Source organism: Alternaria burnsii, assembly GCF_013036055.1.
Source record: "Alternaria burnsii strain CBS107.38 chromosome Unknown 732, whole genome shotgun sequence".
Lineage (NCBI taxonomy): Eukaryota > Fungi > Ascomycota > Dothideomycetes > Pleosporales > Pleosporaceae > Alternaria > Alternaria burnsii.
Window position 1 is genome coordinate 906,943 of NW_024066113.1, and position 15,029 is coordinate 921,971.

Consider the following 15,029-nt stretch of genomic DNA (forward strand, 5'->3'; position numbering starts at 1 on the left):
GCGACGCCGATGCACGATGCTAAGCTGCCTATTACTAGAAGGCGGGGTCGACATTCAGAAGAGGGGCACTTGAAGGTGTCGGCGTAGGCGCGGCAAACGACGTGAACCGGCATATCAGGTGCGAAAATGTCCACTTGTTTGGGTATGTATGGGATTTTGAAGTCGATATTGCCGCGTCACCTCTATCTTGCGCTTTTGTCGTGACAGGTTCCTCGTGATTGAGCACAACCATTTTGGGATTTCTTGCTACCCTTGGCTTCTAATGTTTGCTGTTTATCATGCTTACTTCTCTCCTCTAAATCACAGCATGACCAAAATGCTGCGTCCCCAGCTTGTGCCTGGCAACGCTCATTCACACTACGTAAAGCAATCTTCCGTGGGAACGATTCATTGACTCTCACAATTGAAGAAGCGCTAATTTTGAGCGAGAGGATACAGATTGTGATATAAGCTGTTGTGGTAGTCTGAACTTCGACGACCCGTAGTAAACGCTAAGTAAGCATTTTACCGAACGCGCACCAATTGATCGAAAATCTCTAGCACAACACAAACAAGTACAACATTCGCAATGTCTTCAGAAACGAGTCACCGCCGTAAGTAAAAACGGCTGCAATGATGTCGTGCACATAGTAACAATGTGTGCAGTATACGTCAAAGCCCGCCATGTCAGCTACCAGCGCGGCAAACGCAACACGAACCCCAACGTGAGCCTCCTCACGCTTGAAGGTGTCGACAACACGCAAGACGCGCAGTGGTACCTCGGCAAGCGCGTCGCGTACGTCTACCGCGTTGCAGGTAGCAAAGAGGATGGTCCTCGCGTGATCTGGGGCAAGATCCGCAGGACACATGGTTTGTACATCTTCTCATGCCAAAGTCACAAATGTTGAGTCAAGAACAGGCAATTCAGGTGTCGTACGCGCTTCTTTCGCGAACAACCTCCCGCCAAAGTCGTTTGGTGCTAGCCTAAGGGTTATGATGTATCCCAGCTCAGTTTAAGAGTCGATGGATGAATCGGAATAGCATTGGGACGGCGTTGAGGTGATTCAGAACGGCTAAAAGCCACGATGGAGGTTGCATTCTACATTTCATATATTATACCCAGCACAATGCAAAAACATTTCATATTATGGAAGAGTGTGGATGTGGCTGTGTGTATGAGAGCACAGCCTTGACGTGGAACGCTGCGGAATCGTCTGCGTTATTATTGCCTTAATGCTCTTCCCGTACTTCTGATGTCCAAAAAAATAACTACTCACGATCTACGAGAATGTGCAAAAAAGTAGGTTAGTGCGACACCTGTGTGATTCGAACACACGCTCCCGAAGGAACTGGCTGACTTTCCTGTGAAGGACTAGCAGGCCAGCGCGTTAACCACTCCGCCAAAGTGCCAAGACTTACAGCTGTTGAGCCGATTGATGACAAATCGAAGAATCTGTAAGTTGTTATTCAGCAAAATCATTTTGTGGTGCCGTGATCCTGCGTGGGTGCCAGATGCGAGAAAGTGGGTATGCGGGGTATGTGGATTTCTGGCAGCGACGCTACAACTCCGACACGCGACTCCAATCCAGAATGCGACAACGACCTCCTGGCGTCCATGTCGTACGTGCGATAAGTTACACTGTGAGAGACAAGGTGAAAAATTGGTTACTGCTCTCTCAGTGCCGCTGGGATAGACTAGGCCTCAACGCGTTAGGACCATAGCAAAAAACCAAGGTTGTAGGTTTTCGGCGAGACACCAACGAAAAGATCAACCAGACAATTTCCAGATTTTTGCAATGTCGCAAGCGGTCAGACCGGGTTTCCTCGACGTAGTCACTCTCAAATCACTCTGAGTAGTGCTATGCGTAGGGACCGCATCCAGGAGTGGCCTCGTGCAATCATGAGCCAGGGCCAGATCTTGAGATCTGTACTGGCGTAGGCGATCTCAGCTAGACATACCTATGCGCTGTTTCAGGTCGTGATGTGACGGATGCTGCGTTGTTTTGTGACGACACTTCACCAGCCTCTGGCTCGCTTACATGCAGACCAATCACACGCCCCTCGTCCCTGCGTCCTGGAAGCGGCTCACACTCCGCCTCATCACTACAACTCAACAGTTCAACAACACCTGGTTTGTCCTTGTTTTCTTTCATTGCGTGTGTATACATGAAGAGTCAGATGTGCGACGTGGCACCAATCCGTTCCTCCAGCTTCCTTTCGCCAAGATAGTTGTTGCATACATGACGGACCGGATGCCCAAGTGCTGGGCAACACTCTTAGTTCACATTTCCGCTCACCAAACTCCCTCACCCTGGTCGTCTGGCGAGGCAAGAAGACAAGACGCCAATAATCAACCGCCAAGATCAATACAACAAGACTGGAATCACATCAGAAATAGCCCCCAGACCGCCTTCCTATAAGAAGATATTGCTGTACCCCTATACGCCCAGAGCGATAGCCTTCAGACCTCGTCTATCCTGCAAAATGGCTATTTTACCCCAAAGAAAGCTCAACTTTAGACGGATACACACTCATTTGTGGACGCATTGGCAAATACGATGAACAAAAAGACCCTTTCGTGTTGGGACTAGAATACATTTTGCTGCGCTCCTCCAACAGTAAAGTGGTGGCTAGTGTGTTATCCATTCTGACAAGACCGAAGACGCCAAACCGAAATACCGAGACTTCATATAAACCCGTATACCATAAACTCGTCGACTCGTTTCCGCCATGGGAAGACATGCACGCTAAAAAAAATACTTGACGAAAAGAGATTGAACGTATAATACGTGGAACTATGGGTATAGGGCGAATGCTCTTCGAACTCCTAGACCGGGAACTGAAGCGAAATCCACAGCTGTGTTCTCTGCCGCGGTCATGTACTCCGTCGTATCCGTTGATTTATTGGGATAGGTGCGTTTACGAAGACATTGGACTCGTCGGCGATGCGAGACTGTTTCTCTTCGTATTCTAAGGAAGACAACTTTAGGTCGTCGATTTGTGCCTGTTGAGTTAGCCTCCAAGTACAGTGTCATGGTAGAGTCAAGCTACCTTGGTCAATGGTGGTCCAATAGTGGTTATCAGAAACCCGTCGCGTCCCTGGAAGGTGTATGGTCGAACGATTGCATCCGGGCCGCAATGGTAGCGTATTTCGCTCTGGATAACAGCTCTCGAGATGCCAAAGCCTGGAACAAAGTACGAGTTGGGAACAGCCATGATGTTTATGTTGGAGCAATCACGTCGACAGGGTATCTGTTAGGTGGATTATGTGTTCGTGCGCTGGGAGATGATCGTAAGGTTGGGCACGCAGAAAACTTATACATCTGACCGGCAGCCTTGCGACTGGCTAATCGGTTGCATACATTCTGTCTACACCGGTTCCAGTCCGGATGAGGATGCGATGCATCGGCTGCGATTAAGTCCCTCCGTTGGGCGTGGACGCGCACTGACGTTCGCCTCATTGTTCGCCTCAGAAGCCCAATCACCGCCATTGGGCAGCGACGAAGACCGGGTCACACAACACCCTTCAAGGTTGACCACTCATAATAATTCCGCTGCATTGTTTGGTATATCTGCTACTCTTGGAAGTACTATGGCCGTTTCGATATGCTTCACATCTCGGCGCTAATATCTGAAGCGGCCAACACAGCTGCCACGTCTACAGAGTGGTGTTCTGTCAGGACGACTACGGGTGTTTAAAGACGATCTCTTTGCCACCATACTCTCTGGCGAGTTCTGCAATGGGTCATTTCCTCTACACCCTTCCGCAGAGATCCAAGTCAGCCGGCTGATATTGTTCCTTCAAGTGCAACGGACTTCACACGAGAGACACCCTGGCGGAGACCCCCAATGCCGATCCATACCCCGGCTGAGCTTCCACGATAGGTGACACCCAGTCACCCCACGGTAATCGCACTGCATGAAAAAAAAGTATCTCGGTGTCTAAAGTTGGGTCAAAGTAGCTTCACCGCTAGATCCGTTAAGCGAAGGATGCGATCGCGTCAGGGAGATCCCTCCAGGCACGCGACGCACTGGGTATGAATGCATCAAGCTACGAGCATGTTCCAAGTTCCACATATTCCAAGATCCGAGCCGAGACCCTACAGAACTCACCCTATGTATCTTAGTTGACGCAACGACGGTACCCGGGCAATTGGGCTTCTTCTACCGCAGACGGACTAAGCGCCAGCACGATGTGGCGAGTATACTCTAACTAACTGTGAGGCAAGCCTGGTCTACCCCGCTTGTCATCAATGATCTACTTTGGTGCTACTGGAAGGGCGGATAGATTACGGCATGTACCATCAATGGTGAGAGGGACGTGGTCGACAATGCCCTTCGTTATCGCCTCGAATGTGAAGCTGTCCTGTCTGAGGTGTTCATGGGCTTTGTTCACTTCGGCATAGATCATCTCTCACACCCAACAAACCTAAGTAGAGCGCGAATCATTCCTCGAAAACATGGGATCGTCTTCTGAGCTCCATCGTAACGGCGGTCTCGGCTCTGGAACCGCCGCATGAGTCGTGTACACGTGTGCGACTACACGAACATGTGCCCAATGCCCAACATCCAAGCGTCCAGGTTCGATTACAACAATAAGCATCGCGTTCTTATAGCAAGCCTAGCTACATTACAACAAACTATGCACCGGACTACCCCGCAGATTGTATCATGCAGTCCCCCCATACGCCAGCTCACCTTGCATCCGTCGTCAAGAGAACGCCATCGCAATACCTTATCCTACGTCATGTCCTTCGATGGATGAGACAAAATGATGCAGCGTGGGCTGTGATTTGGAAAGAAGAACCTGGTTTCCGGCCTCTCTGCGGGCACACAAGGTACCCTTGCGACCACGAATGCGTAATCACGCCATAGTTGAGTCGGTGCCCTCATTTCACCGACCTCATTGGAAGACAGCGGAAGATGGCGCAGCCCGAGGTGCTCCGCACCTAATACAAGGTTGGAAAGCGTCTACTTACTATAACTATTCAGAACCGCACAGGGGACTTTCAAGCGGCCTGCGAGTGCTGCAACTAGTGTCAAGGGAAAGCACAGTCAGGTACGGAAAATCGTTGTAGGACTCTACATGCAAGGTACGGCGACCACTTTCAGCCAGGAACTACGTTTGCATCCAGGTGTTGGTTTCCTCAGACTCAACGACTCGTCATAGACTTTGAAAGCACAATTCTGAGAAGCCGTCTTGCTATCTCTTGGTCATAATGCGATTGGCCTCGAGCAGCTGTGGCAGTCGGCACGCAGAGCTTGCTCACCGGATATCGACAAGGCTCAATCTCTTTGTGGTTGTTGGAGATAATACCCTTGGCAACATCATCTATCTCCCTGTAGCCAGCTAGCCACTGTACAAGCATGTGCTGGCTGAAGTCCATGATTCTCACTGGAGCGCTACTAGGTCGGCTGATGGTCCTTCGAAAGGAGCACTCCTATCGGCTGCCCGCGCACTGGAGACGGAGGGCCATTAGCCATCGCCATCTGCGACCTTCCTGACACCAATGTTCAGACGAACATTCAAAGTACAATCCAGTAAAGTCGGAAATGCAATATGCATGGGACAACACACTGTCAAAGCAATACTTAACATAGTCTAATGATGTGCAATCATCCTCTGTTCGACTTTTTAGAGACAGCCACCAGTATACAAGTCAGCAAGACTGCAGGTGTAACTTTTGGGATCACTTGTGCCACCGTCTTGAATATGCTGTCATCTAGACCTTCTTTGAGCAAGGGAATCCTTTCAAACGAGAACTGTTTCAGGACAGTCACTCACGTCAGCTTCATTCATACCTCCACACCGCTGCCCTAATTCGGAGACCGAGATCCCACAGCCGCAAAGGCCTACGCATGACATACGCTTCATCCTGGGAGTGAATACGACTGGTCTATCGTTGACTAACAAAGGGCTGCTAAGTCCACAAGACTTAGGGGGCTTGGTAGTAGACACAGGGTTCATCCGTTCGTGTCGATAGGGAGACAACAAGATGGCAATACCGTTCGCGTCCGCCTCATTGAGCTACATAGGTTTATTTTGCGACCCCCAAGAAGAACATCAATTATGGATCCAGTAACGGTATGTTGAGCGTGAACCGTTGATCTCGTGTGCCACGTCAACTACTCTGGTCGATGCGCGGTTACCTTTGCTAATCCCCGATGTAATGCATACGGCACATCGTTCGCGACTCTACCTAGGATCCACTGCCTAGCCAATGGTCTCCAGAATCTTCTGTGAGCAGTTCTTCACAACGAGCGCTATCTGAAAAGTGAGGCTTCACAATTTCCGAGAATGTATTCATGTTTGCCGATCCGATTACGCCCAGGGCACGAATCGCTTCAACACGCGGCTACACTCCCGAGCCGAACAACGTGTCTCTGTAGAGACGACAAAATTGAATAAATGTTTGTAATTGATTGTTCTCGAAGCAGGGCGACCAATAGCTGTCACGGTGAACAGTCAAGCATTCTGAGTGTCGATCTTTAGAGATTGGCGAACCGACCCACTTCACTTTGCTTGTTGCGGCGTCGGACATGTGAGCCTCACAAAAACCTCGGCAAGCTCCTTGGACATCACAATGTGGAGCTGACCCGACCTCTTTCCAATTCTTAAAGGTGGCATTTCTATACTCGAACAAGAAGCATGCAAAGATGAAGACACACTGTCTTGGATGTTGTACTGACATTCTCTAGATGAGATAGTACTACGCTTGACATGTCAACCTTCTCCGCACCGTTTTTCCAAGCTTACTTGGTCTTCATGGGTCTATGAGGGGTACGGATGATAATGTTCCCTTTCCCCGTTCCCATGGGACGTAAAGGTATTGTACTATGAGATCGTACATTGCGTCACTTCTAACGATCAATAAACTGCACGATACTGAAACAGCCTTCTTCGCATCCGATCTGAGCACAAACGACTCGTACTGAGTTGGACTTGATAAGCCTCTTCATCGATGAAGACAACCTCGTTGTCCCAACGTCCTCAAAACGAGCCATGTTATAAATCGCAATTAGTCGCCATAGCAGTTTGCAATCTCGCAAACACGGCGAAAACACGCCGTTCATGAAATGATTCAAAGGGCCACCGATTGTTCCCAGCATACATGGGGGAAGCGTGTAATTTGTACAATTATCTGGAAGATGCGAGGCGGTCGAAGCGATACGAACGGTGTGTCCACAACAGATTGGCTATGCTTCAACCAAGACAAAACAGACGACTGAGGAGCTGTATGGCTCTTATCAGACGTCTGGATTTTCTCGAAGCAGCAGCTGGCACAGCGATGAATGCTGTAGATATTGATAAAGCGGACGTTTGCCCTTTGCTGGTAGCTAGTCTTCTCCCCGCCTCACCATCACTTTTGCCTTGTTGTCGGCAGACTTATTTTCGGCAACGATATTGGTACCATCGATCTCATCCTTGAGATCCTCTTTGGCCTTGCGCTTGTGGACTACCATGGGTTCATCGTGACCCTCAAATAGCCCTTCCGTTGTCAACATCCTGTCGGTCTCGGATAGGCTTGCAACATTCTTAGCATAGGTAGGGCCTTCAGAGTCATGTATGGTTCTTCCTAGAATATACACGAGGTCGTCGTTCATTTCTCTTAAGTCTGAGTTGTTGCAGCTATACATGTCCATCTCTTCCTCTTCTTGGTCAACGAAGTTTGGACCAGGAAAGCTGTTATCATCAGCCAGGACAATTTGGCCACCTTGTTTCTGTCGACAACCTTCATAGCGAATCCGGTGCCCCTCAGAACCCTGCCCTCATTGTCCAACTCACAGAGCATATCCTATGCGGCTTCAGGGAACCTCGCCTGTATCAAGCTATAATGAGGCACCACGTTGCCATATCCTGGACACGAATTTCTTGTAGGTGCCGGTCCTGGAAGGCATTCCGCGCGCCGGTCAATTGGAGTCAAAGGGCGTGATCCAGATAGACGTAGCTTGCCATGTACGGCGGATTGAAGAATATCGACCTCATTGTCTTGACGTACAATGTGATGTTGGTGCGTTTTGATGGCATCAGACCGACATCTCGATCGTACGTTCTGTCTTGAGTACTAGATCGGGACACAGGAACACTTTAGTTGTCTAGCCTAAACAACTCTTCATAACGACGTGGGATCCCAGGACATGCAAAATGATCTCATGGAAACAATCAAGGTACCTTGGTGCTTCAGACCTTTTCTTTTCATCACCTGCTTTTTAGCCTCGATGTCAAGATGTTGGACTGACATCATCATCTAACCCATGCTTAAATCGAAAACGCATACGAGTTTCTCAATGACTATTAAAACTATTTCAAAACACGCTACCGTTGAAAATAAACAGGCAACGCAATTACCAAACTCAAATGCGCGCCTAGTCCGACCACAAGGGCCGTGAGGGGTATACAGCAATCGTGAATCATCCATTTTTTGTGCCCCTGGAGAACGCCAACAAGAAAATGCATCTTCCATCCCATCAGTGGTTCTAATCCCGAACAAAACAACGCATGGCTATGCAAACACAAGAGAACGCAATACAGTGATGAAGGTTGCCCGTAGGCGAGGGATCTGATTCCAGCCAATCGTATTGGATTCATAGGAAGGATGAGAAGCGCCGTGACAATGCAATAAGAACGATATTTTTAAGGGGAGGTAGGGCTCGGCTCCTCCTCATCTGATTCGTAGGTGATGATAGGAGTTTGCCATTCGACGGTGAGCTTTTGTTGGTACTCTTGACTGTTAATGAGCTCGTCGAAAGCGGCTTGGCATTCATCGTCAAGTTCAATCATCTCTGCTACCGGCATGTCGTCCAGTATGTTGGCCATGGTAGCCGCAGAAGCAGCCATCTGTGCGGGAGTGGCGGCAAGAAGCGACTCATTACCAGCTTCAGAAAGAACGCTTGGTGAAGGGTAGGTCGCCTCTCGGAGACGAGAAGGCTTAGCAGGTGTGTGCTTCATGAGTCTCTGGCGCTGACGCTCAATCTCATCTCCTGGCTGCTGACGGGTCGGGGTGGGAGGCGAATCGTCTGTAGACCCTCCAGGTAGTGGGGCGTGCGCAGGAACGGGGGCTGGTGGTGGTGGTTGGGTCCAGACTGGAGTAGCCTCGGTATCAGATGTCTCGCTGCCCATTGTTGAATCTTCTTCATCAGAGTCATCAGGAACGCTGAATGAACCCATGTTAGGGTTATGAGTGTGGGCGCCCTCAGTAGTCTCCTTGGTCGCAACTTTGAGAATCTCGCGATCTTTCTCACGGATCTCTGCCGCGGTATCGTGTCCTTGCAATTCGCTGAAGATGTTACCGCCGGTGTTGTGTGACATGGAGTTGGAGAACATGGGTGAGGGGTCGATTGAACGACGGGGGTGGAAGTCGCGGATGGAGGCAGACTGGCCATGGCTATCAAAGAGATTAGGGGAAGCACGCGCGCTGTTGCTGGCGGCGAACTGCTCGTCAATGGTGGGAACTTCGTCATCGGCAATTGTGACATCGTGAGTCTTCTTGTGCTTTTTGGCGGCGTGCTCTTCTTCCTCGGCTACAATGTCCATGTAGACAGCCCAGACTGGTACTTCATCTTCATCGTCCAGATCGCCAAGGGGGTCGCCAAAGCCAGTCTCCCAAGGCTTGGCTGAAGGGAAGTTTGGCAGGTCCTTGCATAGGACTGGTGTCTCAAGACGCTTACGCTTCTCGCGAAAAGCGGGATCGTTCCTCAATGTGGGGATGATTTGCTTGGCCCATTCCTCTGCTTTCTGTTTGTCCTCACGGTCGATGCCTCTAAGTAGAAGAATCATCAATGGGTTGGTGGGCATACGCCTCTTTCTTGGTGTCTTGACGCGCTCGCCAACGGGTGTGGGTGGGAGTGATAGGGTCTCAGTAATTGTGTCCTGAGGTGGTAGAGGTTTTGTGACAGTGGGTGAAGCGACCTCGGGGGTTGGGGGAGGTTTGGGGGTCGAGGAGAAGAGTTTGGATTTTAAGGCGGAGAATGATCTGCTGAAGATATTGGATGGTGTCGCGACGGGGCGATCAGGAGTTGCTGAGACCTCCTGAAATGTTCTCTTGACAGACTGTTGTGGTGAAGGTTCCATAGCAACGTCATTGTCTTCAAATGTTTCACTGTCGTTGCTTGATGGCTCGATACGTCGGGTCTCCTTGGCGTTGCTCTCAATCTTGTGGAGGAGCGCCAGAGCTTCCTCATTGCCGTTTACAAACACACCCTGTGCTGGAGATGATTCGCTGATTCCTACTAGTTCACTGTCGAATTCTGCGTAGTTAACGTTAGCCGGGGATCCGTAGCTATGACGTGAGGTTTCGCAAACTTGTATGCAGACGCGTATTTTTCATGCGCAGACGGAGGTTCTCGCTCTCATACTCGGCCATCTGCTGATCTTTCTGATGCAACATGTCGGCAAGATTCTGGTTGCAAGCCTCAAGATCTGTCACACGCGCGCGGAGGTGGTAAATCTCCCTGAGCTGCTCCGCGTTCTCCTCTTTGAGAATCTCATTGTCGATGGCGTGTTCTGGGGATGGGTTGCTGTGGAGAAAACGGTGCTTACTTTTGGTGAAGAAGAGGCCCACGCCATCTTCGTTATCGGCAGCAGCCTCGTCTTCGCTGCTCTCAACAGTTGTAGCCGCCAGCTTGGCAGCAACTGCTTTTCGCTTCTGACTGGTGGCCTTCTGCCGGGCTGTACCGCGACCCTGCTTCGCAGGTTTTGTCTGTTCTAGACTGCGCTGTGGTGAGGCCTCTACGCCTGCTGCTTTCAATTCTGCGCGAGCGGCTCTGGTGAGCTTCTTAGCCACGACGGGAGCTTTTGCCGTGGTGGTGGTTGTGGATGATGTGGTTGTTGTGGCAGTGACTTGGGGCGCGGCATTTGCGCGTGACGTAGCGCGACTCTTTGTGGCTGTCTGCTGCGACTCCGTCACAGTCTGCGACTCGACCTTGGCAGCCTTGGGCTTGCGGCCAGGCTTCTTCTTGGGTGCCGGCTCTGGAGCAGGCGATGCCGACTGTGAGCTTTGCCTTGATGCGGACTGCGAGGACTCGGTAACTGCGGCGGCGGCGGTGCGACGCGTAGTGCGCCGTGTAGTGGTAGACATTGTGCCTTGATGGGGTCAGCAAGAGCGATGCGCAGCAGCAGCGGAGACGTACGGAGCAGTTGCGATGCAATTGCCAGGAAGCAGTAGATGATGTGATGCCAGATGCGACTGCGTGGGGGAGTTGGGATGGTTGGGGTGTTGGGGTGTGAGTTGGCAGAGGAAGTTGCAATGGAGTTAAGAAAGTTGTCACTGCACCTCCGGCCATTGGGGCTAGCGCGTCACCCCGGCTCGGATCAGGCGCGACACGGGCCACGCCTTGGCATGACGACCAAGCTGGAGCTCTTTGCCTGCGACAGTCGACAGCAGCCAGCATCAGCATCATGGAGGGCCTTTACTACAACGTCAAATACGGGTACGAGACACGCCGCTGACCTGTTGCTGTTCACGTCTAACCAGTTGTCGCAGCTACATCGAGGGCATCGTGCGCGGTTACCGCAATGCACTGCTCACCAGCCAGAACTACAGCAACTTGACCCAGTGCGAAACCATCGACGGTGCATCACATCCAGTCGCCGCTGCCTTGGTACCCTCTCTAACTATGGTGTAGATGTCAAGCTGCAGCTCTCGCCCGCGTACGGCGACTTCCTCAACTCATTGCCCCCGAACCCGTCGACGTCTGCCCTCGCCGCAAAGACCACCGACAAGCTCGTGGCCGAGTTCCGCTATCTCCAGGCCAACGCTACCGGCTCGCTCTCCAAGTTCATGGAATACCTCACGTACGGCTACATGATCGACAACGTCGCGCTGCTGATTACCGGCACGCTGCACGAGAGGGATACGCGAGAGCTGCTCGAGAGGTGTCACCCACTCGGCTGGTTCGAGACCATGCCGGTGCTGTGCGTGGCGACTAACATCGAGGAGCTATACAACTCGGTTCTGATCGAGACGCCGCTCGCACCCTACTTCAAGGGCTCGCTCAGCCACCAGGATCTCGATGAACTCAACATTGAGATTATCCGCAACACCCTGTATAAGAACTACCTCGAGGACTTCCACCAGTGGATCAACTCTTGCTCTGACATTGCCGGAACACCCACGTCAGACGTCATGTCCGAGGTCTTGGAGTTCGAGGCCGACCGCAGGAGCATCAACATCTCCCTGAACTCGTTCGGCACAGAGCTTTCCAAGGCAGACAGGAAGAAGTTGTACCCATCTTTTGGCAAGCTGTACCCAGAAGGCACTTTGATGCTATCGAGAGCAGATGATGTCGAGGGTGTGCGTATTGCCGTTGAGAGCGTCGCCGACTACAAGATGTTCTTCGACCAGACCGGTCTCAGTGGAGGTGGCGGTGGCGGCGTAGGCAACATGGCTGGTGGTGTTGGTGGTGAGACGAGGAGTTTAGAGGACCTCTTTTACCAGAAGGAGATGGAGATCTCCAAGCTCGCATTCACCCACCAATTCACCCACGCCATTGTCTACGCATGGGTAAAGCTGCGCGAGCAGGTATGTTGCCAAATCTTACCATGAAGAGAACATGTCGACTAACATGATCTACAGGAAATCCGTAACATCACATGGATAGCCGAGTGCATTGCGCAGAACCAGAAGGAGCGCATTGGCAACTACATCAGCGTCTTCTAGGTGTACGCATCATTGTAGTAATAGCATGTTTGGGTCCAAGTAAGGAACATCTTGGCTGGCGTTAGGGTACGGTTCGTATATCCAACTTTGTTAGATTGCATATCTTCTCACATGTGTCTTCTGTCTTCGTCGCTGTTCCCGTTCTGTGCCAGATGTTAGGATACCTGTTCTGTACTCTCATCGCCTCAAGTCTCGTCTTGCCCTCGTCACTTTGACCACCTAACATGCCGCAATTCATCACCATGTCCCAATCCTGATAGCAACCCAAACATCCGTGTGATATGGAGTACTCGTAGATTCGGTTTAGTCAGACCTACAGTATCCAAGTCTGATATTTTGAACAACAATTCAACTTACAATCGCTCTTGTGTCATGGTGGTCGTGTAAGAATTGTCATTGGTCATACTTGGAATCAATAATCGACTCCAACTAGACCCCCGCAGAACTGATATCGGCACGTGATAGTCTGTACGACACGTGAAGAGTAGAAGAAACATGTGAATGCTCCAAGCCCTAGCCATAAGAGAGCATGTGAGGTCATCAAGAGCGTTGAAGCAGGAATCACATGTATGGATTCAAAAAAAGTCTTTTCGATAGCCTATAAAACATGGCAGATTTCTTAAAGCCTTGGATCAAGAATATCAACACGAATGATCTGTTGGCAAGCAAAGGAGCCACCAACTCAGCTACCGATAGGGCGGGTGTTACAAAGAACGATGATGATGAGAATAGTCAACAGACTAGAACCGATCATGAGTAGGTCAACGGCGGGCAGGGCGAGAGTGAGGAGGCTGACAATCGCGGCAAAGAGCGACTCATGCCTTCACTGATCAGTGCAGCATGTTCGTCGTAGACTCAGGAGGATCAGCACGTTATCCAGACAGAAGCCACCTTCGCTGACGACGGTGTCAACACATTAGCTGTGATCCGGGACTATCTTGAGAGATTCCAACCAAGCATAGTTTTAGTTGGTCGTACTAGCCCTTCGCAGCTATCCTCTTCCCAACCCAAGTGCCCATATGCCGAATGAGGCTGGGACCGACGTCTAAATGTAGTCGTGGTCAAAGTTTAGATGCAGATTTCGTAAGGAGGCCTAAGGGTCAGTTTCGTGCAGGAGGAGAAATTGCAGTATGCAGTGATCCTCAGAAAAAGTAAACTGGCATGGAACCTTGTGGGGACGTAAGAAGAAAGTATGTAGCCTTGCGTCCAAGGTGATATGATCGACGTCTTCGCTTCAACGCTAGCATGTTTGAGGCAAGTCAGCTCGTGTTGGGGTAAATAGTGTTCGAGGGTCTACTGGAGTTGGTGTGGACCCTAGTTGTGGAAAAAGAAAACAATGGCGAGTGCATGTGCGTCATGGCGCTAAGGTGTGACAAAGCTCACGACGGTGTATGCACTTCGCTCATCCTTATTCATACTGCTGCGTTGCGCGTACACCGCTTTTAGGCAAGACGGTAGTGGTGGAGTTCGTCCTAGTATTCCTGAACTCGCTCTCAGGTTGCCTGAAATGTATGTTTCTTGTTGACCACTGGCTTGGATGTACAACAGCTCTAAGTCCACGTTTAGAAGCTTCTCAAGGGGTCTTATCAGCGAGTTTAACACGACTAGCAACCCTCGTCATCCTCCGTCATTTGGCGGATACATTATCTCCGAAGAAAAAAGTGCTTAGGTGCGAGGGATGGTGGTATGGTACTGCCGAACCGAAGTATGAAGCCCCTAAGAACTACCGCTTTGCAAAACGAATGTCAAACGGCCAGCTAAGGGTTGGGTTCAAGGGAAGGTACCCGCCATCGTGTCTCGAGCGTGCAGAAGTTGGCAGTGTTGCGAAAGCCGCGCGTGTTCAGGCTACCAAGTCTATTTTCATGTCTGTTAAACTTCATGAGGAAATGGCTCATTCTTGCGAGCCTTGTGACTCAAATTTTCACGCTGACTCATGCCTTAGTATCTTTTCGTCTCTCCTTTGACTGTAGTCTCAGTCTTGGAAACATAAACTTCACGATCTCTAGAGGTCACACACTTGTCTCTGTATCGCGAGCTTCATCTTCAGGTGCCGAGGTGCAGGCCATGTTTGCTTGTCTGAACAAAAACGTGAAAGAAAAAGTCAAAATAGACCCTGAGCTGAAGAGAACTCGAGGTTAGCAAGCCTTGACTACGTGTATACAGGTGCTCCATGCGAGTCACACACAGTCCATCTGAAAGCCATACCACCGGAGTTGAAAACGTCCACCATCATTCGCTCACTGCAGCGCACAGTACCATGTGTTCTAGAAGAAAAAACAAGACAGGTACCGCAAGAGCCTCCTCCAAGCCTAGAACAAAGTTTTACAGTTTTACCCTGAATTAAACGTCGTGCCATGGATGTGCCGAAAAGAAAAGAGCAACAGCCGATGG

The 15,029-nt window shown here is 50.5% G+C and overlaps 5 protein-coding genes across 5 annotated transcripts; 2 read left to right on the forward strand and 3 right to left on the reverse strand.

The window, feature by feature from the left end:
- Nucleotides 1–635: 635 nt before the first annotated feature.
- On the forward strand, nucleotides 636–996 carry GT037_005776 (60s ribosomal protein l33-a; the record flags this gene model as incomplete). Its single annotated transcript, XM_038930823.1, has 2 exons — nucleotides 636–849; nucleotides 899–996. The coding sequence occupies 2 exons, from the start codon at nucleotides 636–638 to the stop codon at nucleotides 994–996; spliced, it is 312 nt and encodes a 103-aa protein (XP_038786512.1).
- Nucleotides 997–2,854: 1,858 nt separating this feature from the next.
- GT037_005777 (uncharacterized protein) lies at nucleotides 2,855–3,195 on the reverse strand (the record flags this gene model as incomplete). Its single annotated transcript, XM_038930824.1, has 2 exons — nucleotides 2,855–2,983; nucleotides 3,031–3,195. 2 exons carry the CDS (start codon nucleotides 3,193–3,195, stop codon nucleotides 2,855–2,857), a joined length of 294 nt encoding a protein of 97 aa, XP_038786513.1.
- Nucleotides 3,196–7,317: 4,122 nt separating this feature from the next.
- Nucleotides 7,318–7,772, reverse strand: GT037_005778 (uncharacterized protein; the record flags this gene model as incomplete). The annotated part of the gene is made up of 2 exons (XM_038930825.1): nucleotides 7,318–7,694; nucleotides 7,766–7,772. The coding sequence occupies 2 exons, from the start codon at nucleotides 7,770–7,772 to the stop codon at nucleotides 7,318–7,320; spliced, it is 384 nt and encodes a 127-aa protein (XP_038786514.1).
- An 842-nt stretch (nucleotides 7,773–8,614) lies between these two features.
- GT037_005779 (uncharacterized protein) lies at nucleotides 8,615–11,057 on the reverse strand (the record flags this gene model as incomplete). The annotated part of the gene is made up of 2 exons (XM_038930826.1): nucleotides 8,615–10,227; nucleotides 10,283–11,057. The coding sequence occupies 2 exons, from the start codon at nucleotides 11,055–11,057 to the stop codon at nucleotides 8,615–8,617; spliced, it is 2,388 nt and encodes a 795-aa protein (XP_038786515.1).
- A 320-nt stretch (nucleotides 11,058–11,377) lies between these two features.
- On the forward strand, nucleotides 11,378–12,638 carry GT037_005780 (vacuolar atp synthase subunit d; the record flags this gene model as incomplete). The annotated part of the gene is made up of 4 exons (XM_038930827.1): nucleotides 11,378–11,409; nucleotides 11,463–11,551; nucleotides 11,605–12,500; nucleotides 12,555–12,638. The coding sequence occupies 4 exons, from the start codon at nucleotides 11,378–11,380 to the stop codon at nucleotides 12,636–12,638; spliced, it is 1,101 nt and encodes a 366-aa protein (XP_038786516.1).
- Nucleotides 12,639–15,029: the final 2,391 nt, after the last annotated feature.